Source organism: Buteo buteo, chromosome 1 (assembly GCF_964188355.1).
Source record: "Buteo buteo chromosome 1, bButBut1.hap1.1, whole genome shotgun sequence".
Lineage (NCBI taxonomy): Eukaryota > Metazoa > Chordata > Aves > Accipitriformes > Accipitridae > Buteo > Buteo buteo.
The window spans coordinates 17694750-17717914 of record NC_134171.1 but is presented as its reverse complement, the minus strand read 5'-3'; the positions used below and the strand labels follow the sequence as shown (position 1 = coordinate 17717914).

The window sequence follows — 23165 nt, the reverse complement described above, 5'->3', positions numbered from 1 at the left end:
TTCACAATGAAAACTAGGAAATATATCTTGTAGGCTGTAAGAGGCCTGCAATGCCACTGCCTTATTTTTCAATACAGAAATATTTTGCTTTTCAAAGGTGCTAAGAAAACAGAGGGGGTGGGAAGGAATCCCCCCAAACTTCTCCTTGTACATGGAAGGATGAAAGGTCTATATGAGTTCCAGTCTTTCTGCACCTCCAGGACACTAGGTTCTGAGAAGGCTTAAAAGAACCAGACACAGCACTACAGATACAGCAAAGTGATTGTGAAATAACCACAAACCATCCTGCCAGCACCTAAGGGCCAGCTATGATGTATTCATTTTTATTATAATGTAAACAGTATTTAATCCTACATACCAGAGATTCAGTGATTTCATTAATGGTTGGACCAATTCCTTTAGAAAGGGACATGATCTTCAGAAGCTCATAACACATCATCAGACACTTCAACAGTGTTTCAGGATCATTCTTCAAGTAGGTCAGGAAAAAGAAAAACATTATTAATACAAATGGTGGCTGTGATAAGGAGAACGGGGACATTAATCATAATTTTTCCCTACCCAAATAAACACTTCCTGTCCACTACACATTTGCTGTACAAGAACATTAATCAAAATCTGTCTATAAACTATGATGAAAAGAGATTCAGGTTTATGTTTTCAGTTAGTCAAAAACAGTAAAACCAAGACCCTTTTAGAATCCTTTAGTTACTCAAGGACAAAAGAGCAGTTTAGCCACAATTCATTTTTTTGCTAGAGCATACCATCAGCTTCTATACATGCAGAAGGAGAATACCAATACCATAAATGTTCATTTTCAGTTTTAAAAATTTAGATGATACAAGGCCAAACTACACTTTCTTCTAAAACTATGAGTAAACATCAAGACCTAACCAGCACATGCGAATACAGGAAAGGAATATACCTTCTCCACACGCATTTCTTTAATTTCAGGTTGCTCTGCTTCTTTTATCAGATCATTTTTATTGTGTTCCAACTCAGTTATTTTCTCTTTTAGTACTGATGCTCTATTAAAATCCTGCAGAGTAATGCATTCTTCCAAAGCTTCTTTTGCTTCAAAAAGTTTCACTTTTATTTCAGCCAACTGAAATACAAAGTAAAAAGAAAATTAACGTAATGCCATAACCTTTGTGGTATTAGCCAACAATACACTATTGACACTAGTCAATAATACGCTACTATATAAAACTCTTACTAGATAGATATGCTTAAAAAATATTTTTCTTGTTGACTAAAATCTGCTTACCTTAAGCTCCCACTTTCTTATTTCGGCTGCATCAACAGGCTGGCTGACTGTAACAATTGGCTCACGAACTTCTGATATAATTTCTGCAATCTGTTGTTACAAACGGTATATTAGTCCCATTAATTTCAGCTCAGATGTCAGATACTATGCATTTAACTTTTCCAAATTTAAATACCAACCTTCTGAAAACTTATTGAACATTTGTGCAGTTTCCCTTAACAGCTAATTCACTGCAAATAAGTCCGCATTTTGACAATACATAGTCTAACCATGAAAGTCTAGTGTTTTCTACCATTCACCTAGGTAAGCAAGAAAATAGAAGACCATATATCCATAAATACGTTCAGCGGTTTCTATGCCAACAGTTCACAGGCACTATCTCCTCTAGATCTGAACACATGCTTTAAAAAGAATTACTGGTAACGAGTAAGTTTTTTCATCTGTTACTACTTCAATCAAAATACAACAAAGAACACTATCATTTAAAGGTCTATAAGCCACCATATGTAGTATAAGAAGCCACGTAAGCAATTTAATTTCAAGCCAAATACATGCATAGAACTAGAAGCAGAACTTGGCTGAGAGTTTTTCAGTTGGTTAGGGGATTTCTTTAAAGTCAGACCCATTATGTTCATTAAAAAATGAGATGAAACATGAGGAAAACTAAAGACCACATGAGACAGGATAGTCTTAATTTATCTTGTATCAGATCACCTCAGTTTAAGTTCCTCTCAAGCTGTGCCAAATCAATGGAATGTATTGAATCAGTGTATTTCACTACATGATAGAAATGCACACATTTACTAGTACTATTGTACTATAATGCTAAGATTACCATAGTTCTTCCAACATAATCATGTAACAAACCTATATCCTAGCTTTAACCACTGGATTGAGGTTTTCCAAAAGTGGTCTCTCTCCTTAAGTCCAGGGTTCATTTTAAATATTTGAGCAAAACCAAGGGTCTATTTTTCAGGAGTCAAGTTTAAATAATTCTGCTGTATATAAAGACTCTACTATATAAAATACTTTTCTTATAAGGATTTTTAGTACTTAGGTAAAAGGAGGGAAGAGAAATTTGAAACCTGGAAATGTACATTATCCTCACTTCAAATGTTTTAGTCAAAACTGTTTGGATCTAATATGACAAAGGATTCTGAAACAGACTGTTGAAGTGTTAATACTTTCCTAATTTGAGGATTACATTTACAACACCAGCCAAATCTCTAAAGATAAAGATCTTTAGACAATGACAAAAATGCAGCTACGCTAAAAAGAAAAAAAAGAAAGGGGAGAGGACATAAATGCTTTTCTAAACTAAAAATATTTGAACTCCCAATATTTCTGTTACAATGCTTCGTAAAGGCTGATTGCTATACAGAGAAGGTAGAGCCTAGAAAACAATGAGCCTTTAGAATTACTCACAATTTGAATCCTTCTGTCATCATCCTTAACAATATTGAGTAATCTTTCCACAAGCAGAGATATAAGGGCTGTTGAAGTTGCAGGTAGAGTGAGAATCTTTTGTAAAGTAACTAACAGATGCTTTCTACATTAAAGAAAAAAAAAAAACAAATAATCTGTTTGCTTATTCAAGAAAGTAGAAGACATTAAGAGTTAGTATTTTACCCACTTAGAGTTAGTCTAATGAAGACTTTACAATACATTATAATATAGCTATAGAGAAGTTTTTCTTAACTGCTGAATATGTCTTCTTACTTAGAAATGTTTGTCTTTTGGGAATTTTACTTTATTTGTCTTGCTTAGAAAATGCTGATTTTTTTTTAATCAGGTGTCACTACTGTACAATGAAAGGTCATACCAGCAGAATAGTCAAGAGTATCAATACTTTAGAATGCTTTCATAGAAATTATCTGGCTGGAAACTACAAAAAAAAAAAAAAAAAAAAAAAAATTACAAGTTAAACTATCCTGCCAGTCCAGCATACATATAATGCATTCCACAGAGTCTGAAGTTATTGCTGTGTTTGTACTATCATAACTGCAATTTTTCATAAAATGTCTGTGATGGTATGAACTTCCAAATTTATTCAGTCTTATTACTTCACATCAAAAGGCTGTTCAAATTATAGGAATGACTCAGTTAACACAGTCCAATTCAGCTTGGCATCCAAAACATCTGTAACCTTTTAGGCCTTCGCAGACTGGGCTTAAAAACACGGAAACATATAGGCTACTCACTACAAGCCATCTGCCGAGAAGTAATCCATTTATCTCCTTTTATCTTTTTATATACTACGTTCCAAATGAACAGTCTTGTAACTTCATAATCTCGAGAACATGTTATGAAAACAACTGAATTTGTTCTCCCCAAACAATGTTGTATCTGCATTAAAACTCATTTTTCAATAAAAGTAAGCAGATGATATTTGGCACACTTTTGGGAACAATTCTATTAGAGAGACTGTGCCTTTTTTTCCAGCTAGCTTTAGAATTGTATTTTGTCTGCTTGATCAGGTTATTTTCCCAACGGAGACTCTATGCCTGTCCACAGGCATGAGTGCCATAAGCTTAATAACAAAGACTTTATATTTAAGTTTACCTTCCTCCCTCTTCTGTGGTATCCATGCAGCCTATGATAACAATCAGTTGCTGGCCTATAAATTCTTTTGTCATCAGCTTTTCAAAACAAGTAAAGTCTTCTCTTTGTTCTTCAGTAAGAACTGGCATATTTTGAAGGTAACTGAATCCAAATCAAACACACATAATTACATTCAGAACCACTGCTGGAAAGTAAAAAAAAAAAAACAAACAAACCCAAACCCAAACACACACCCCCCCCCCCAAAAAAACCCAAACACACACCATTTTCCTGTCCTCTATAAACAAGTGGTTACCTTAGTTACAAACCTTAAAATTAATGTTTGTGTTCGCCTTTTCATAGATTAATAGTTCCAGAAATTTATTTATACCAAATAATGTACAGTTTAAAAATAATGCACTTCATCAAAAAAACGCTTGTTTGAAAACACAAAATAGTAAGAAACAGAAAATGACAAGTTATGCTGGTACATGTGATTTCAGTTCCGTACCCCTGCATAAAGGCAGAATCTTAGTAATACATGTACACATGTACCATTTTTCATATATATAACTACTGGTCTTCTGCATATTTAGGTATCATGTATTCTGCTACATGTTCAGAGGTGTTTGTTATATTGCCTACAAGACAAAATACAAGAACAGCATTAAAGTGTGCAGTGAATTTTAAAATTCTTTAGCTGATCAAGTATGCCATCGCAGAAAACCAACAATTTGTTGTCAGATGTGCTCAGCCACATAGCATGGAAAGTGTAATCAGTTTGTTCTGTTTGTTTATTTTTCTAGAGTCATTCTTTTATCAAAATTTTATCCATCAATGAAAGCACACGTGTTCAGAAAATCTGGAGTGAAACACTTCATGTACAAAATTCAATACTGAATGTAGTGTAATATATAAAATACAAATACTGATATGAGCTGCGAAAAAGATGCTTATTTTTACCACAGTTTTGCAGATACTTTCCAGCAACAGCTCATTAAATTTAGCAAATTTTAAACATTTCTTCAAAGTTAGGACAAAAACTTTGCACGTAGCTACTATTTAAGAACATCTGAAATTACAACAATGTAGGCAGCTGTTTCTGATAATTTAACAATAATGTTACCTGCACCAGATAATAGTGAAATATCTAAATGAAGCTTACAATCCTGCATTTTTTCTTAAGTATCAATGACTCGTAGTTTCTTGCTCCTCGTAATTGATACTCTCACAGTGCAAATAAAGACTTGGATTGTACAATTGCAAATCTTACCTGAAACAACTGGTGGCACAGCTCACCAATGAATAGTTTAACAGTTGATACTACAAACAAGTACTAGCAAACCTAATTAATCTTACTCAGCCTCTTCCTGAAGGGGAAGATAAATGAAGGCATTTTGAGTAAGATTGGATAGAAAAAAAGAAAACTGGGGGTTTTTGAGGACAAATGTTTTATGGACTCTTAAATTAATTATGAATGAATCAATTTACACCCACCAGACTGGATCCACATTTCAAAATTAAGGAAGCACAGATGCTTCATTTATTAAATGTTTATGAAACATGTTAGCACATTCCACATAGAAAAGTAGCAATAATATCTGTATGTACTACTAATATACTATACCCACTGAAGTGAGAAAAGAGTATGCATATTTTTAATTGAAAACATCTATCAAAACAATGCATTTTTCAGCAGATCTGATTTGTAATCATTTCAGGAAACTTCACTCTACATTTTGCAAGTACAATACCTCAGTTAAGATTTCTCAGCATTCTCCATGCTCACAAACATAAATTGTGTTCAAATTTTATGTTAAGACTGAAGTATCCCTCAGAGGAAAAAAAAAAAAAATGTACCTTTCTTCACTTTGGTAAAAAGACTGACTTAAGAAAACATTCTTTTTTTCCCCCCCAATTATATGTTCTGTAATTGGCTCATTTAGCAACTCTGTCACTGCCTTCAAACATAAGTTTTTCAGAAGCATGCCTGCCTGAGCAGGGGAAAGAGAAGATAATGAACTCTCAGTTTCAAAAACACTTCCCTTGGGGACAGCAGCCAAATTTTACTTTATTTTCACAAATTACAACAATTAAAAAAATATCAGTTTCTGCAGACTCTAAAAACCTCTTTCTGCAAGCTCTTTGCAAACACATAGTAACCTAGATAATAGCAGATGGACAAAGGATAGCTGCATATTACAGGACAATTATTCTATTATCTCAATTGGCAAAGAATTATATGCTATTGATCCAGAAGTCCATTTTGCTGATAATTCATGAGAAAGGACACTCCAAAAATGGTTTTCAAGTTACAAATTTGCCTTTTACAGTTTTTGTTTAAAACAAGAAAAATCCTCTCAAAAATCTTATAAAAAAGTTTTAAAAAAATTTAAAAATCACTGTTCAAGCACAACTTTGGCTTCAGAGGAAACCTGAAGAGTTGAATAAAAGAAATATTCTCTACTTAAAAATATATATATATATATACACACACACATATCTGTTTTAGTGGCAAGAGATTTATTTTTAAATTAAAGGTACCTTAATAAATAATCTGCATATATAGCTGGTTCTGGCAACATCTGTTCTAGTAAATCTTCACCTTCTTCACCTTTTGATTTTAGATATTCACAAAGACATCGCCAATATAACACATTCTCAGCCGTTAAGTCTTCCAGTGGAATCAGTTTTCTAAACAAAAATAAATAGATATAAATAAAATAGGGTCAAAGACAACAAATGCACAGAAATAGATTATTTCCCAAGACGAAAATAAAATCTTGTCAAAGGTATTCTCCACAGAAATACTTAAGGACTGACGAAAATAACTTCCTCTTTCTTAAGTGAGGACATGGAGCTCCCCGAGTGCTCACGGAGCACTTCTCGTTATTTTAAATCAAGGCTGTTCATATCAGTTTGCAGAAAGATTCTGCTCAGCCCTTCAGACCTCCTACAGCAACCACCCAAGTACTTTAACTCTATGAAACATTGTTATCACTGTACAAGCCTGGGATACTGAACTCCATTAATCTGCAGAAATGCAACAACTGCATTAAATTATTTTTCAGCTGCAGTTTATGAATTGTTTCTTCTGTTCTTAATACAAGACCTTCACACAATATTCCAGTAGCAATCATAGTATGTCAAATGCAAAAAGTAACATAACTGCTTCTCAGCATCTCTGTAAGCTCATCCTCTATTTACCAGTCATAGGACCGCCACTCCTTTTTATAATCATAGTCTTTTCCATGCTAAGCATGGCATATAATTTTTGTTTTCAGAAGCAGAAGTTGTGCATTAATCAAAACAGAAAAAGCGGAGTATCACTGTCAGTGGTACTTTTCACTCCCTCAAATTTCATTTTACTTGCAAACTACCAATAACAATTCCGTTTTTCTTTTAGGTTCCTCACACACACACAAAAAAACCCCACCAACAAAAAAAGAAAAAAAAAAAAAACAAAAACAAAACAGAAAACCCCCAGCAACATGTAGATGAAAACTGAAAACTGATCATTTGATGGCTTCCCATTAATCTGAAAAGTCTTGATTTAAAAGTAAATTTAACAAACAGAAATCATAGACTTCAAAAATCTAAGCATTTATCATATTGATACTGCATCACTCAAGCTGTAGTCAGAAACGTCATACAAGAACAAGCCTAATATTTTCCATAAATCAAATAGTCTCATTACAAGCTGAATAATTTCACTTCTCAAAATGTCATTAGTCTAACAGATCCACTATTTAAAAAAAATTCTCAGTTAGCCCAGTCTTTCAGAATGAAAGCCTTGTTTTGCGCAGGATCAAAGTTAGACTGACAAGTCCATAACTACATAAATTTTTCCTTTGAACCTCTTAAGATATTGGCACATTTCCAGAGGCTCTAAGAAAGTTATTTCACCATTACTGATGCTTTTGAAAGCCAGACAGGCCCCCATCTATAGCTTTGGAGCACAATGCATGTAACAACTACTGATTTCAAACCATCTGTCATAAACTACTAGAAGGCAAGACACTTCATATGAAGACATTACACGTTTTCCCCCAAAACATGGAATAATATTTTGTTATCACTTTTTAATCAGTGACAATTTGTCATTTATCATCTAATATTAGAATCCTACCACTGTTAATAATCATTCCACTCTGGTTGCCTCAATTAACTCAAGCTGTTTCTTCTCACCCCTTTTTGCCTCCCTTAGCAATTTCCTACAACTTCTAATTTCTTGTTTTCTTCCCCCTTTCATTTTTGCTTTATAGATCTTAATATTCACCATGCCATCTTCTTCATAGCTTAGGAACTCATTTTACCAAACATTAACACAGGAGAAGAAGCCTCTAATATACCAACTTCTGTCAAGCTCTGTTACTACAAGTAAAATACCTCCGAAAGAAGGCTGAAACACAAGCCAAATAATTCCATTCTGATTGATTCTCCAAACAGTTCATGGATAACTGAACCAGCCCCAAATTGTGCTGCCTCTAGCTCAGCAAAAAGGATAGAGGGAAGCCAAAGAGGACTAGCCAATGTGTGAGAAAGACCAGAAGCCTTACTGAGAAGGAGGACAAATGGGAGCAAAGGAGTTTTTCAGTACCACAGGTTAAGACAGGAAATTACATTTGTGGGGGTAAACTAAAGCATTGCCTTTATTGTAAGCTGTAGACAGTATATGAAATAAAACAAATTAGGCTCTAAGTTGTTACTCATACAAAAGCTTGTTTAGTTGATTAATTTACTGCATCCTTCTAAATTCTAAGAGTGTCATTTTTGGGGTGTTCAGGAACTGAGAAGTCATTTTTCATTTCTTCCTCTTGCTTATCTGGCACAATCATTTTCAGCTGGTGAACACAGATCTTTTAAAAAAGAAAAAAGCCTATCCAAAACACTTAAGTACACAAACACCAGGGAGACATCATGGCTTACACCACAATATTAGTCTTTTATCACAGGTAACAGTTACTCTGCTCCCCTTTTAGATATAACCTTTAATTTAACAATCTTATACAAAATATCTTTCGGAAATGAAAACTGATCTGCATACCTGCTGTCAAGGTGTTTACAGTTTTGAACCAATTCATGAAGTGGAGATAATGAAAACACAGCATTTAGTACTGGGATGGCCACTTCTGGGCAGTTTTCCACATCCAGTCGATGAAGCAATTCTAAAACATCCCCTTCAGTGAATTGTAACCAGGCTTGAAGCAGCTTCTTCATTACCTCCTTAACAGCACCTAACAAGACAGGAATTTAAACGGTTTAAAACATTAAACATAAAAAACCACCAAGTTTTCAACATACTTTCACAAATCATTTTTCTACAGAAGGCTTTTTGGAAAGAAGTTATTATACAATTGAACTTAGCGTTACCTTAAAAAAAAAAAAAACCCAACAGTTAAATAAAAACTACCTATGGAGCACTACTACATTTTTGAGACAACATTTTCCTCCCCCAACAGGGAATTAAAAAAAAAAAACAACCCTTTATCCAAAAACTGTTACATCTAAAAGACAGCACCTCAACCCAGAGAATCTACAAACCATGAAGTTTTGTAGAACAAGGAAATATTCTGGGGAAGCATTGTTATATATGTGCTTTGTTTCAGGCATTTAGGAATTGGCCACTTTTGGAGGCAGGATACTACTGCACAGACCTTTAGTCTGAACTGCCACACAGAATTCTTGTGTTAATTCAATTATGCAACTGGATTATAAAATTTACATAAAGATACCTTAAGTCCTTCCTCCCCATTGCCACAATGAACAGATAGCTTCTGGATCAGGAGAGTATTATTTAATCAAGGAAAAAAGTATTTATGGGAACATCTAGAATACATACATCATTAATACATATACAAAGATTTAAGCAGGGAAGTACAAAGGCTAATAGTCTGGTGGAAGCAAAAACATAATAACTAGGGAGTGATATAAGTATGCTCTTAGGACTTTTAGAAAACAATATCCAATATAAGGGAAATAAAGTCCACACACACTGACAACATTCATCTTTCATCTTATACGTAACTTATGATAACATAAAGACAGCACTTCAATACAGTCAAGAGTTCAAAAAGAGCTGTAAAAAAGGCCTCAAAAGAGCTAAATTAAGGTCCTAAGAATGAGAAACCTCTCCAAGGTGGTGAAAAGCATTAACTAGCAGAATGTAGTAAAATGAAAGAGAATGAGAGCGGAGAATTGACAGCTGAATGCATCCTGAAAAGAACTTAGCAGAATCTGGATTATGTCTTCTAGGTCTTGTGTAATTATAAACCCTTGTTCTGAAGCCGATATGGAAAAACATCCAAGATTTCAACCTACCAACATTGAACAAGCAGGTTCCTCTGTTGTTAGCTTAGGAGTTACTCAGAGAAGCAAATTTGATAAAGAAACACATATTCCAGATCATAGAATTTGCAAAACAGATCAAAATGAGGGAATACTAGTGGACGTATATATATATAAATGCAGCCAATTTGGAACATAAACCTCTTTTGCCCAGCAAAGAGCATATGATATCAAAGATATGAGTGACACTACGTACTCTGACAGATATTTTCCCTTGGGATTCTAGGTGTCAAGAAAAAGAACAAGTCCTCAACAGCTGGGATGAAGAATCATCCTAAGGAAGAGACAGACACCAACAGAAAAGTATCTGCTCTGGATCATAAAAGAAGGCAGTTCTTCATGTTGAACACCTCAATGTCACGGAAATATAGGCCATGTAGAAAGGTTGTACCTTCTCAGTAAGGGAATACAACAAACCCTTGTTCCTGGCAAATGAAGGATCATGGAAAAAATAGTGAAGGTAGCTTCCCCCCCAGTTTTGAAACATTATTAAGACAGAAATGCATTCACTCTAAGACAAAAGAATTAAAGAATTATCTGTCAAGACCAAGTATTATGGGGGGGGGCGGGGGGCAGCCAGCAGACAAACAGCAACTAGTTACAGCAAACTAGTATACTGATAAGAATTAGTAATTCAAAGGATTAGTAATTCAGAACATGGGTTTTTCAGTGCTGGACTTCAAAAACAAAACCTGACAAACTTCATTAGACTACTATAGAACAATTCAGGGTAGGCGGGGAAAAACGTTAATTAAAACTTATTATACAGAAGGAGGACTTCTTTTTAAGTGTAGTTCTATACAGCATAAGAAAGCACTCAGGTGACCCTCTCTTCCTTTGCTGTCAAGAACATACTAATATGATCCCCAACTAGCCAAAAAGAAAAGTAGATCAATAAAAACACACTCATACATGACACACCTTTAAGAGCTCCAGTTACCAATGAACACAGTACTTTTGCTCTCTAAGTGAATAACTACATAGGTCATATTTCTTAAAGTTCACAAACAGCACATATACTAAGCAAGGAAAATTCTCAGAGTAAAACTCAACAGGGCTTAGTACAGAGTTTCCAAACAAAGTATGTGGATAACACAGTAGCACTTAGTACAACTGGCAGCTTTTATTGTGAAATTCATGTACATAATTGCTATTGTTGCAAAAAAAAAAGCCATGTTCTATGTAGGCAGGCCAAAATTGTCTCACTCAGATGCATGTGATCTTTTGATCTTCTGGCAACGACACTACACACAATTATGGGTACATTCTGAATGGCTCTTTTATATAAAAATGATGCAGTACAGAAGACATCAAAAAGAATAAAACTGCTTCATGACAAAATGAATGAGGGTCAATCAAAAATTCATTAAAAAAACCCAAGCTAGTTAAACAAAAAACTAACCAGCTGAGAAGATTTGATATTAATGTTTACATTTCAATTCTTTAATATATTTGTTGCAAAAATATCTGTAATGAAACATGTTTCAAAAGACACTGAATTAAATAATTACATTGCTGTTTTTTAACTTTAATAGTATTTGGTCCTATTTTAAAGCTCAGTGGCTTTCAAGTTTTTTGAAAGTGCAATCCTTTTCTGGTTTATCCACTATAAGGGGACTGGAAAACTAAAGCAGCAAGCAGAATTTCTTGTGCTTAAACATTTCATGGTACCTCATGAATCCCTTTGAGCTCCTTATTATTGCCATCACAGCTTCCACACAAGTCATCCCCAAAACCTTAAGAAGTATTCTCTCTTAAACATTTGTATTAAGATGTTGAGAAAGATGACCTCTTACCTGATCTGTCATTAAGTCCTTGTTGCAACAATTTTACTCTCTGTGCTATTGACAGAGCTCTCAAGTGAACTTTTTCTGCCAAAACCTTAAAAAAAAAAACAACACACAAACCATTAAAATGCATTTCTACAAACGGTAACAACTGAATTCATTAACTACCTGTGGTTTTAAACTCTCAGTTTTATCCATCCACAGAATTCATAAGTCAATAAAAGCCTGTAATACCTATACCATCAGCGTTGTACCAATACATTAACAAGCAGATTCTTGTGCATGGAAGAAAATGTAAAATAAAATAAAGTAAGAATAAAGTTAACAAATAGCTTAGAAGCTTGGCAGCTCCGCTTGAATGCAACACCTAGGTATGAAAACTATTCTCTCTCCTTAAAGCTCCAAGAGCAAGGAATACATGCAATGAAATCACTGAAGTAAGCCTGCTAACAGAGAGATTCAATTAAAAAACAGAATTTAATCCAAGTTAAGAAAGAACAGAAGATAGGTCTGTGTGAAAAAAAATAGAACATTTTTAAGATCTCACCAAAGATGCCTGCACAAGAAATATACATGGTAGCGTACCTTCTTGCCCTTACCTCTACATGTAAACATAAGTAATGATTGATACTTCTCAAAATTGGAATACCAAATTTTTTTTTTCACACTAGTATTGCTGTGATCCTAACTGTACTTAATTACCTCTTATGCAATAACAGAGAACACAAATTGCTTCACAAACATCACAAAACATATAGATAGAAAATAATAGATTGTATACATAATTTATATTTTTACTGTCTGATCCCAAAGACCCAAGTTCTATGACAAAAGTAATTTCTATCAAGCAAGTTCTGCAGTCAAGTTCAGGGGTTTTATCTTGAAAACTTGTATTAAATTACTCCCCCTCAAAATTCTGGTAAGTGAAAAAAAATTATTTAACCATTCTTGGTGTTTAACCAGTGAAATATAATAAAATATTTAAAGCCTTTTTTCCTAAGTCACTCTTTGAAATAATATTAAGTGATCCAATTTACCTCATATGCCAGTTTCCTGACAGCTTCCTTTACATCCATAGTGCGGCCTACAATTTTTGGCAAAGTCCTTGCTGATGGAGCAATACATGACAGCACTGCACGCCTCACTTCTGAATTTGAATCATTTTCAAGCAACGTGTTGTAAACTGAAAGTAAAATAGTCATTATAATGTTTTTGGAAGAGTCTGAAACATTATAAAAAAACAAGAAAATACTCAAAAAAAACCTACCCCAAGCCCCAAAACCAGCAGCTGTTATTAAAACCCCTCCCGTGCCCCTGCATAGCTCATACAAATTTAGGGAAAACTTTAGGGTCACAACCCCAAGATTATATGGCAATTACATGCTGAGCTACAACCTCAAAAGAAATTCAACTATGAAAACAGTATTTACAATCTTAAGTAGGATCTTCAGTTAATAACTCTGAAAATTGCTATTCTAGATCCCACCTATAAATAACCACTTTGTCATTACTGGAGAGAAAAAAAAAAAAAGAGCTTCCAAATGTTGGCCCCTTAAGACCTCTATTCACTGGCTATACATCATCATTACCTATGAGGTAGATCCTGAAATTTTCCTATAAATGGAAAACTACAATCTCCATTAAACCTACCAAAACTTAAATAGTAAATCTCTCACATAATGCTTTTTGTTACATTCTTGACCATTCTTCAAAATTAAAACCAACAATAAAAAGCATTTAATCAGAGAATACTTGAATTCATCTTCTTGCTCTGCGAGACGATGATTGACTATGAAATTTATGTGGTCCTAAATAAGCAACTTATAAACAGTTAGAAAATATAATTTCAAAGAAGGTACCTTAATAACAAAAAACCCCCAACTAATTCACTCTTTTCACAAAAGACAGTATGTAAAGTTTAATCAGGGCACAATTTACATAATAGCTGTGGTGGTACAAACCTACAGTCCGTCTGCCTTGAGGCATTGGAAGTAGAGGCTTAGTCAAGAATCATACCATACCCAAAGAAACCCACAAACAGCACAAAAACAACATCAAGAAACCTGGGTTCCAGAGGTGCTGGTCTCTTAAAGGAAATGATCCATGAATAAGATGAGATCACCCCCCATCCCCCCCAAAAAAAGGCAAAAAAAAAAGCATAGGTCGACAATGGCAGTAACCAGTTTGCCTCTCTCATGGGGCAGACAGCCATAATTTGAAACAAAATTAGTTTTTTCTATTATCATCCTTACTCCTCTAAGTGTTTTTGTACAAATTCAATTCAATTAATAGTACAAAAAGGGTGCTTAGATGGTAAGAACTGAGCAAGCATGTATCATGTCTCCACCCCAATTCGCAACATGCCATTATTCTCACCATCCTTCAGCTACATTCAGTTCACAGAATAGCCAAAGCCCAATATGATTTGTCTGTCATTTAATCCCCAGTGGATCTCTCCTTGAAGCAGTTCTGTCTTTTCCCCTTAAACATACACAACTCTTACATCTACAACCTCCTCTGGCAAAGAGCTCCACAGTTTACAAATTATCACAAGAATACCCTCTAAGATTTGTTTACTCAATGCTTAAAAAAATGCTTAAAAACGTTTTAATGTAAATCAACAAATGTTCCTAAACAAAAGAAAAAAAACAGTACTACTTACTATTAACAACAGGACAGTTTTCATCCTTTGGATCTTGAAGTCTCGACAGGGCCAACACAGCTTGAATTCTCACATTTGAAAATTTATCTTTAAGTCTAATCAGCATAGCTTCATTAATTTTATCAAATAAGTCATCATCAATCTGGGCATTCTCTGGCATATTTCCCAAAATCTTATTAACAAGCTGACATGTTCGAAACCTAACTGCATGGCTGTTCGCATTGTGAGACTTAGGGAAAGAAAAAAAAAAGTATTCTCATAATCACACTTTTCTCATTTCCAACATAAGGCTATTAACATGCACATGTAAGTAGCTACTATTCTATACAGTATGTGAAATATGCACTTTTGTATTTCAAAAGCTTTTCCTATTTAAGTTTCTTTTTAATAAGATTAAGAAGTCACAGAACTGGAAAACAATTACAGCCCATCACCTGTATCAGTGGCACTTTACATAACTAGCAATGCCTTCACCAAGAAAGGAACAGCTTACCACTCAATGTAGACTACAGTACATTAGCTAACTTACCACTCTGTCTCCGTAAAAAATTAGAAGCAAAAAACAAAAAATACATTGGCAATGACAACTAGTGATCTTGGCCCGATCAATAATTTTTCCATGTCAAAACACTAGTCTGAGAAAATGTAATTCTACTTGTGTTTTCATGCTATTGGAACTGTTGATCATCTATTCTATATAACACCTGCAATAAGCAGAAAGGAATAATACATATGCCAACCACACCTGTATGAAAGATCTTCTAATATTCTTACTTATCAAAGAAACAGTATAAATTAATTTCCACAACACTTCCACAATTTCACACTTATAAATGCACCTATAGTAAAGCCTATAATGACACATTGGACAGCCAAATAAGAAAACTGTTCATATTTTCTCACAGGCCTAACTTTTGAAATCCAGTTGTTGGGTTATTGGGGGAGGTGTGGTGGGTTTTTTGGATTTGCGGAGAGTGGTGTTACTCAAAGCACTAGCTTTGCCTTGCTTTTACTTCTTAAATTCTAGTTAGTAAGTATCATCCCAAGTGCCAGCATCTTTTCCCCACTGCATGACATTTCCATTTGTTATGTTAAAGATTTAATAAGTGTTACAGTACCTCAAGCAGAAAGTTAAACATGTAATTCATAAGTAAATTATCTTCTTCTCCCTCCTCACTACCATCCTCTTTCTGCATTTGATAAAATGAAGTAACAAATTTAGCCACAAAATTCATCACTTGTTCCACTGCTGGTTCCCGTCTGTAGATTATCATAGCATACTTAAGGAAATGAATGAATTTTTCATGAAAATCTTTCTTATCTTCCAACTGAAAAAAAAAAAAAAAAAATCAAAGCACAACAAAAGGTAACTACCCAGTTCATCTTTCAAAAGCAGTACCACAGAAAAATAAAATAAGTGGGTTTATAATTCACAGCTTCCATTTAAATTTTTAAAGCTCTAAAGCCAGCAGTTAGGGCACATCGGCTGTTGTGCACTCTTCACTGAATAGCTTACTTTAACTCCACAGCAGGCATGTGTCTTGACTGCCGAGCTCCATTCCGGAGTTTACATTTACCTGCTAACAGGTTTCAGAACGGCAACCGACACCCTCATCCATTATTATCCTGTGTCACACCTCCTTCTCGGGTATCCAAACACCTTCCAGCAACATTATTAGTATCTGCCGTGGGCTGTTCTTAACACCCACGTTCGCAGGAGACAAACATGCGTAATAGTTTAGCGTGTAGCTACTTTTTTTTTTTTTTTTTTAAAGTCGCAGGGCTTTTCTTAGGCATACTGGCCTCAATGCTTGTTTTACGGGAAACAAGGCCGAAGAGGCCCCCTTCCCTCTAAAGGACATCAGAGCAGCTGCTGAGCGCCCTGCCCTCACTTTCCCCTCAGCCCGGGGGGTCACCGCTCCTCCCAGGCGCTGTCATGCCCCGAGAGCCAGCGTACCTGATCGTACGTTCTCTTCAAAGCCGCAATAAGTTTCGCGTGGTTCTGGTGAGGCTTCTGGGCCAGCTGAAAGGCTTCTTTGATCTGCAGAAGCTTCTTTTTTGCTCCCATGGCTGCAGAGAAAGGGGACGGTCAGGTAACGACTCCCCTGCTCCGGACTCCCTTCAGCGCAGAGCCGCCCCGGGAAGGCGGAGAGCTGCTGTTCCCACACAGGCTCCTACAGCGGCGAGGCCGCTCCTAACGGCCGACGGCGAGCCCACCGCAAGCGGACGGCGGCTCCCACCCCTCAGCTCAGCTCAGCCCGACCCGGCCGCTCCTCACCGCCTGCTGCAGCCCCGGGGGCCGCCACCGGAAACCGTCCCCCGCCAGCCACCGCGCGCGCACCAGCAACAGCCGCAGCGCCCGCGCCACCAGCTTCAAACTGGGCGCGAGGACCGCTCCCGATCTCGCGAGAAACTCGGGCGGGGTGGGGTGAGGCGCGGGCGCGCGCTCGTGCTCGTCTCCGCGCGCTGGAGGCGGGGCGGGGGTTGGGCCGGGCCGCGCCGCTGACAGGGCGGGCGCTGGCGGGCGGGGCGGCCGTTAGCCGGAGCGGCCGTTAGCCGGGGAGCGCGCGGGAAGCTCCCCGCCGCCATCTTCCTCCGGGGAGGGCCGAGAGGGCGAGGGCAGCGGCTGGGGCGGCGTAGTTGCGGCCGGCTTCGCCTCCGCCTCTTGGGCCGCGCTGACGGCAGCAGCGGCTGTTTCAAAGCAGCCTCGGTACCGGCTCTGCTGCGGCTGAGGAGAAGCGTCGGGCAAGAGGATTTCCGGAATGTATGTTGGTGCAAAATAGTTGAATAAGCCTGACAGACTCTGGTGCTGCCCTCAGCCGCTCTCCCAAAGTCCTCTCCGGACGCGATCATCTGGAAAAATGAGTGCAGTTGCATTTTGTAAACGGCAGCCTTACACCGAAGCAATTGGGGTAGCAAACCAAGAAAGCTCAGCCTGTGTCCTTTGGAGAATGGTCATCCAGTGACACAAAAAGTGCTCAGCTACTGTATCTAGAGCGAGATACGTTTGTCTATTTTAAAGTTAACTTTTGCCTATATTAAAGATTTAGGTAACAAAGGGGACTAAGTTCACTAGGTTACCAGTTAAGTAACTGGTTACTTAGTTCCCTGGATGAACTGCCTAGGCTGAATCCAACTTGCAGACTGTGTGTTTCTTACTGAAACATCCTTATGTTTTATATCAGCTGTAAGGAGGGGCTGAAAAGATGGATAGTATGCATAACTGGCTTCTTGGAATGCATATTTGTGTTCCTTCCAGTCTGAATCTTTTACTAGTGGAAATATTCCCAAAATTTTCAGGCATTTGTTGTGAACCTAATGTTTTCCCATAAATCCTTTAAATTGAGAATAGTAATAAATTCTGTGTCTTATTAAAAACAGGAAAGACAACTAAGCTCAAACTCCAGAGACATGTTATGGTTACAGAACATACTGTGAGACAGGGACTGATATTCAATGAGAAGCAAGGCAGGGGGTGATTAGCTGAGGGGAAACATTCTGAGCATATATTAATTACAGACTTACAGACAGCATTCAAAAATGTGAATAGAAGTAGTTAACTGTGGACACTAGGTATTTGAGATCTCTTATGTGTTTTGGCTTTTAAAAAAAAAGTGTCTGATTACCTCAAGTGATGACAGTTAGTTTGTAAGGACAGATGACCTACCAGCAAATGACAGTAGGTCAAATAGGCAGAACCCATCCCGAAGAAGGGTCGGTTTTGGCTAAGAAAAAAAAACCTAACAAATAAAATAGATAAGCACTAGGGGTCAGTGTTGTTCCAGATCTGAATCTTTCCAGTGTTTTCTTTAAGCAGCACCTTTCTATCAATAAAACAATGGAATGATTTTCTCTTTATAATTGTGTCAAGAATTATGGGGTATATGAGCTGTATGTGAAGAATGGAGGGCAGCAGCAGGAGAAAAAGCGTTCCATTTTACAGCTAAAAATAAATTTTAAAATCATTTATACATGTGGCAGTTTTTTCCTGACTTAATGTACTACCATGCATTTATGTATGTTTAAAACAGATACCTGCTTTTTAAAGGTGAGTCGTTTGTATTTTGTATTAACTTTTAAAACATATGGATCTGGCCTAATCTTCTTCTGCTTGTAGAGAGCAGGAAGTGGATTCTGTATGCACAAGTATGAGAGTAACATAGAATCTTATGTGTTAACTTTTTTCTAAAAGTTTTTATTTTATGTTGGAGAAATAGTCACTCTACAGAAACACTATAATCAACAGCAAATCCTCATGAGTTGGTTTTTTTTGTAAGGTGTCCTGGTTTTGGCTGGGATAGAGTTAATTTTCTTTCTAGTAGCTGGTATAGTGTTATGTCCCGGATTCAGTATGAGAATAATGTTGATAACACACTGATGTTTTTAGTTGTTGCTAAGTATTTTTTACACTAAGTCAAGGATTTTTCAGCTTCTCATGCCCAGTCAGCAAGAAGGCTGGAGGGGCACAAGAAGTTGGGAGGGGACACAGCCAGGGCAGCTGACCCAAACTGGCCAAAGGGATATTCCATACCATGTGACGTCATGCCTAGTATAGAAACTGGGAGGGAGTTGGCTGGGGGAAGTGGATCATTGCTCTGGAACTTGTCGCAAAAAGGAATGCTTTGGACCGCTTAAAGAATCATTTAGCAAAAGAACAAATATTTAATAGGAATTTATATAAAAGCACAACTTCATAGAAATCAATGGCAAGGTTCACTCTGTTACTTAATACATGGGTGAAATGCACAAACGAAAATTAAGTTAGAATCAGACTAAAAATTAGGTGTACTGAAACAGAAAACGCAATAGGGTAAAAGAAATATACAAAGAACAATCAAGTTAGAATTTATTTCCCGTGATTTGTACAGAGATTGCAAATGTAAAAGGTAGGGGAGACCCTCCTGTTGAGTCATGAGGTTCAGAAAAGACCCCCTTGCTTTCTAAACTCCTGTCAGAGTCTAGGTGTGGCTGGATTGACTCCTAGTCCCATACTTGGTCCACAGTTTATATCTAAAGGGATTATAATAGCAGCCTGAGATTCATTCACAGTAGAATAAAGTTCACAACAGTAATTTAAGTATAGATTTGAAAAGCAATAACTTGTAATATACTTGTTATAGAATATTCAGGTTAGCATACACACACATGCATAAAGACACTAAGAGATATACATATAAGCAAATAAAATAGTATACCTGTTAAAAATTCCCCTCGAGTTCCGTGAAAATATTCACATCAAATGCTTCGGCATCTTTCTCCACGGGTGAAGGGTCGAGCCTCAAGGAGCAGAGAGTATCAGCCCAAGTCTTGTCGGCTTTCAGCGATAGACCTCCAGTCTTCACAAACAGAAAAGTTTGCGAGCTCTGAGAGGCATCCCACTCAGGAGATGCTGGTCACAGCCTGCTGTGGTCCAGGAGAGCTCAGAGGGTCTCAGTACTGCTGCTTATAGGCTTGGGAGATGATTGGCTTTAGTCATCAGTAAGTTACTGGGATTCCAGCTGAGCTGGTACCCTTTCACATGAGTTACGATTCAGATAAGGAAGGCTCTAAGGCTGTCAGGGAATGACTTAAGATTCAGTTATGGGATGCTCCAAGGTTGTCAGGGGAGGGCTGGGATATGTCTCAAGGTTGTTAGGACAGAACTAGTTATCCCTACTCCCATGCCGTGCCCCCACCGGGTAGCAGGAGTCCTTGAGATGGTCAGGATGACTCCCTGTCTTAGCCGTGTAACAGTTCCTGGTACAGTCAAGGGACACTTAACTGCCCAACTCATTACACTTATGCTAAGGCCTAGCGAGACTTCCCGAGTTCATAGATCAGCCCACAGAGGGGGAAGAAACACACCACCACAGAACTAACTGGGTATCAGTTGGCGAGTAATTGCATTGTGCATCACTTGTTTTGTATATTCCAATTCTTTTATTACTGTTATTATTATCATTATTATTTTCTTCCTTTCTGTCCTATTAAACTGTTCTTATCTGAAGCCAGGAGTTTTACTTTTTTTCTTCCCGATCCTCTCCCCCATCCCACTGGGTGGGGGGGAAGTAAGCGAGTGGCTGCGTGGTGCTTAGTTGCTGGCTGGGGTGAAACCACGACATAAGGTTATATTTTCTAGGGAAATACAATGTGTAACCATCTTTCTATTTCAGATATTTTTACTGGACAATTAACTTCATCTAGATTTTTTCTGCTATAGGAGTCTGTGGAGAAGAGGATGGAAACAGGAACAGAAGAGCAGGTAAAACTTTTTGATTCTTGTGGCTTTAAAAACCCAGGACTTTTATTTTAAGTGAAACTAATAACGCAAACTGAATTATTTTTGATTCACATGTTTGGCAGCCCATTTGTGCCTACCTACATCTCAGATCTACAGATGAGGATTTTCCCTGGTGAATACCTTGCAGTCCGTTATGATGGATTTCATCCAGGATGTGGGATTTATTTCTTCCAGTCTGCTTTAAATATTTCTGCTAGGCTTTGTATTTCTAGGCAGAAATAGAAGTCAGTCTTCTGTTATGACAATTGACATCTAACCCAGTTAGACATACTGGCTTTCAGGATAAATATGCCACAAGGATTCAGATTTCCAGTATCATAATTGGTGTTTCATGTGTAGGTATATAACATGCTGAAGTAGGATCATAAATGTTGGCCATTTAGACTTTGCTCTACATAGCATAGAACAGCCTCCCTGTGATACCAGATACTTTGTTCAGCTGATAGATGTCTTTGCTGTCACGGTTCTTACAGGTTATGTTTCAGGGCCTTGACTGCGCTAATAAGCCTTAATGGCCCCTGACCAGTCTCACCTGGGACCTCCAGCCACACCCCTTGCCCATGGACCCAGGAACCCCATTTCAGATCAGCCCTGAGGCTTTAGTCCTCTTTTGAGCTAACTCTCAGGGCTCACTAAGAGCCAGCTACTTCCTGAGGGATAGATACACCCACCTCCTGGGAGGTCGAGGACCTTATCAGCAGCACAGACCTAGAGGTTGTGGCTGGTGGGTGTCACAATTCTATCCGAAAAGGAAAGGAATGATGAAACTCAGAACCTTGGATGGTGCTCCAGGCTCTGGAGGGACGTGTGCGCTAATAATTCAAGCTTTTTTCCTTGTCCTTTGAAATAGTGACCTTATCTGCTATGCTATGGTCTACTTCTGGTTATCTCTTTCTACTTCTGACCCACTGTTCTAGATCCTTCCTTTCCTTTGTCAGTCCTGTTGTGTGAGCAAATACACGGTGCCACAGGGTAAGCCAAACTTGCTGCATGCCAGTTACTTTGTGGTGATTTTAGATGTAGGTCACTGGGTAAAAAAACAGGTAAAAAAAGGGAAGTTGTTGCTATCCTATTTAGTAGGTATTCAAGGGCTTTTATAATTGATGCATCTGGTTGGTTCCAGTGTTTGTATTAAAAATACAAGCACAGTAATATTTCATCTATAATTGGGCCATCATTATGTAGTAGTAATCAGAGGTTCTGTTCACCACATTCCTCCAAAACTTGTGTATATGTAAGCTATAAAATTGTATATACATTTTTGAATAGTTAGTTTTCAGTCAATAAGGAAATCAGTAGCACTTCTGGTGCTTTTTGAATGGGAGTCTCAAATCCTGTTTGCCTTATGAGGTGGGAAGAAATGAAAAGTATAAAGTAGTTATATATAATATTTTATATATCTATATAATTATATGTAATACGTGTAATTACCCAAGATGTACCAGTGGCAGAACCACTTCATACTTGTCCTTCTTCTTGCATTCCATCCCAAAACAAGCTTTACTGGAAGTAGGATAGTGAATTAGGTGAACAGGATAACTGCTCTTAACGAGTCTTCTGACTACTATTTTTCATCCTTATTTCCCTTTTTTCCTTTTTTTTTTTCCTGTGAGAAGGAGAAAAAAAAACAGTCCCTGAATTCTGTATTCCGGGGTCAAAAAGCTACTCTGGGACCAAAATGAATTTAAGTGGAGATCAATAATAAGGATAGTGATTTATGAATTAAATTAGAATCTCACTTAGGGATGCACCTTCCTTTGCTGACACACTAACTTGAGAAGTTTTAAATCCATTTTATTGATAGGGCTTTGTCATTTGAAACATAATGTGACAGTTAATGACTAACTGTATTGTTCTACCATTTTCAAATGCAAATTTTATTGGACTGCAAAACAGCAGTAGAGTGTAATCTGGGGGATCAGTTTAACTTTGCCCTCATGTATTAAAAAAAGAATAAATCCCACTGACTTCAGTAGTACTGGTATTCAGGCAAAAAGTGAACGAATTGGGCTCTGTATTGTGTTTTGGGAAAGCTGTTTGTAATATGTTAAACAAAGGCACAAACTTATGTATTAAACATTTGCAACATAAGTATCTTTATGTCTTGGAATTTGGGGTGTGTGGATCTTCTAATAGTAGCTAGTCTGAAGATTTCAGAAGCTATATAGTCTGCATATTCAGCAAGCAGGAGGTACTAAAAATGGAAGGCTTATAGTCTTTTACTCATATGACTTGGTTATTTTACAATAAAAAGGAAATTAGTTAATGCATCTGAGCAGT

At 37.1% G+C, this 23165-nt stretch overlaps 1 protein-coding gene across 1 annotated transcript in view; it reads right to left on the bottom strand.

Moving 5' to 3' along the window:
- Positions 1–16963, bottom strand: part of NCAPG (non-SMC condensin I complex subunit G) — a 28825-nt gene extending 11862 nt beyond the window's left edge. The window contains exons 1-13 of the mRNA XM_075023741.1: positions 16884–16963; positions 16563–16675; positions 15724–15933; positions 14606–14834; positions 12981–13126; positions 11953–12037; positions 8856–9045; positions 6353–6502; positions 3830–3970; positions 2693–2816; positions 1268–1357; positions 926–1105; positions 359–469 (exon numbers count right to left, since the gene is read on the bottom strand). Of these exons, the coding sequence (XP_074879842.1) occupies positions 359–469; positions 926–1105; positions 1268–1357; positions 2693–2816; positions 3830–3970; positions 6353–6502; positions 8856–9045; positions 11953–12037; positions 12981–13126; positions 14606–14834; positions 15724–15933; positions 16563–16673 (1767 nt within the window). The 5' untranslated portion in view covers positions 16674–16675; positions 16884–16963. The remainder of the gene's footprint in view (positions 1–358; positions 470–925; positions 1106–1267; positions 1358–2692; positions 2817–3829; positions 3971–6352; positions 6503–8855; positions 9046–11952; positions 12038–12980; positions 13127–14605; positions 14835–15723; positions 15934–16562; positions 16676–16883) is intronic.
- Between the last annotated feature and the right edge of the window lie 6202 nt (positions 16964–23165).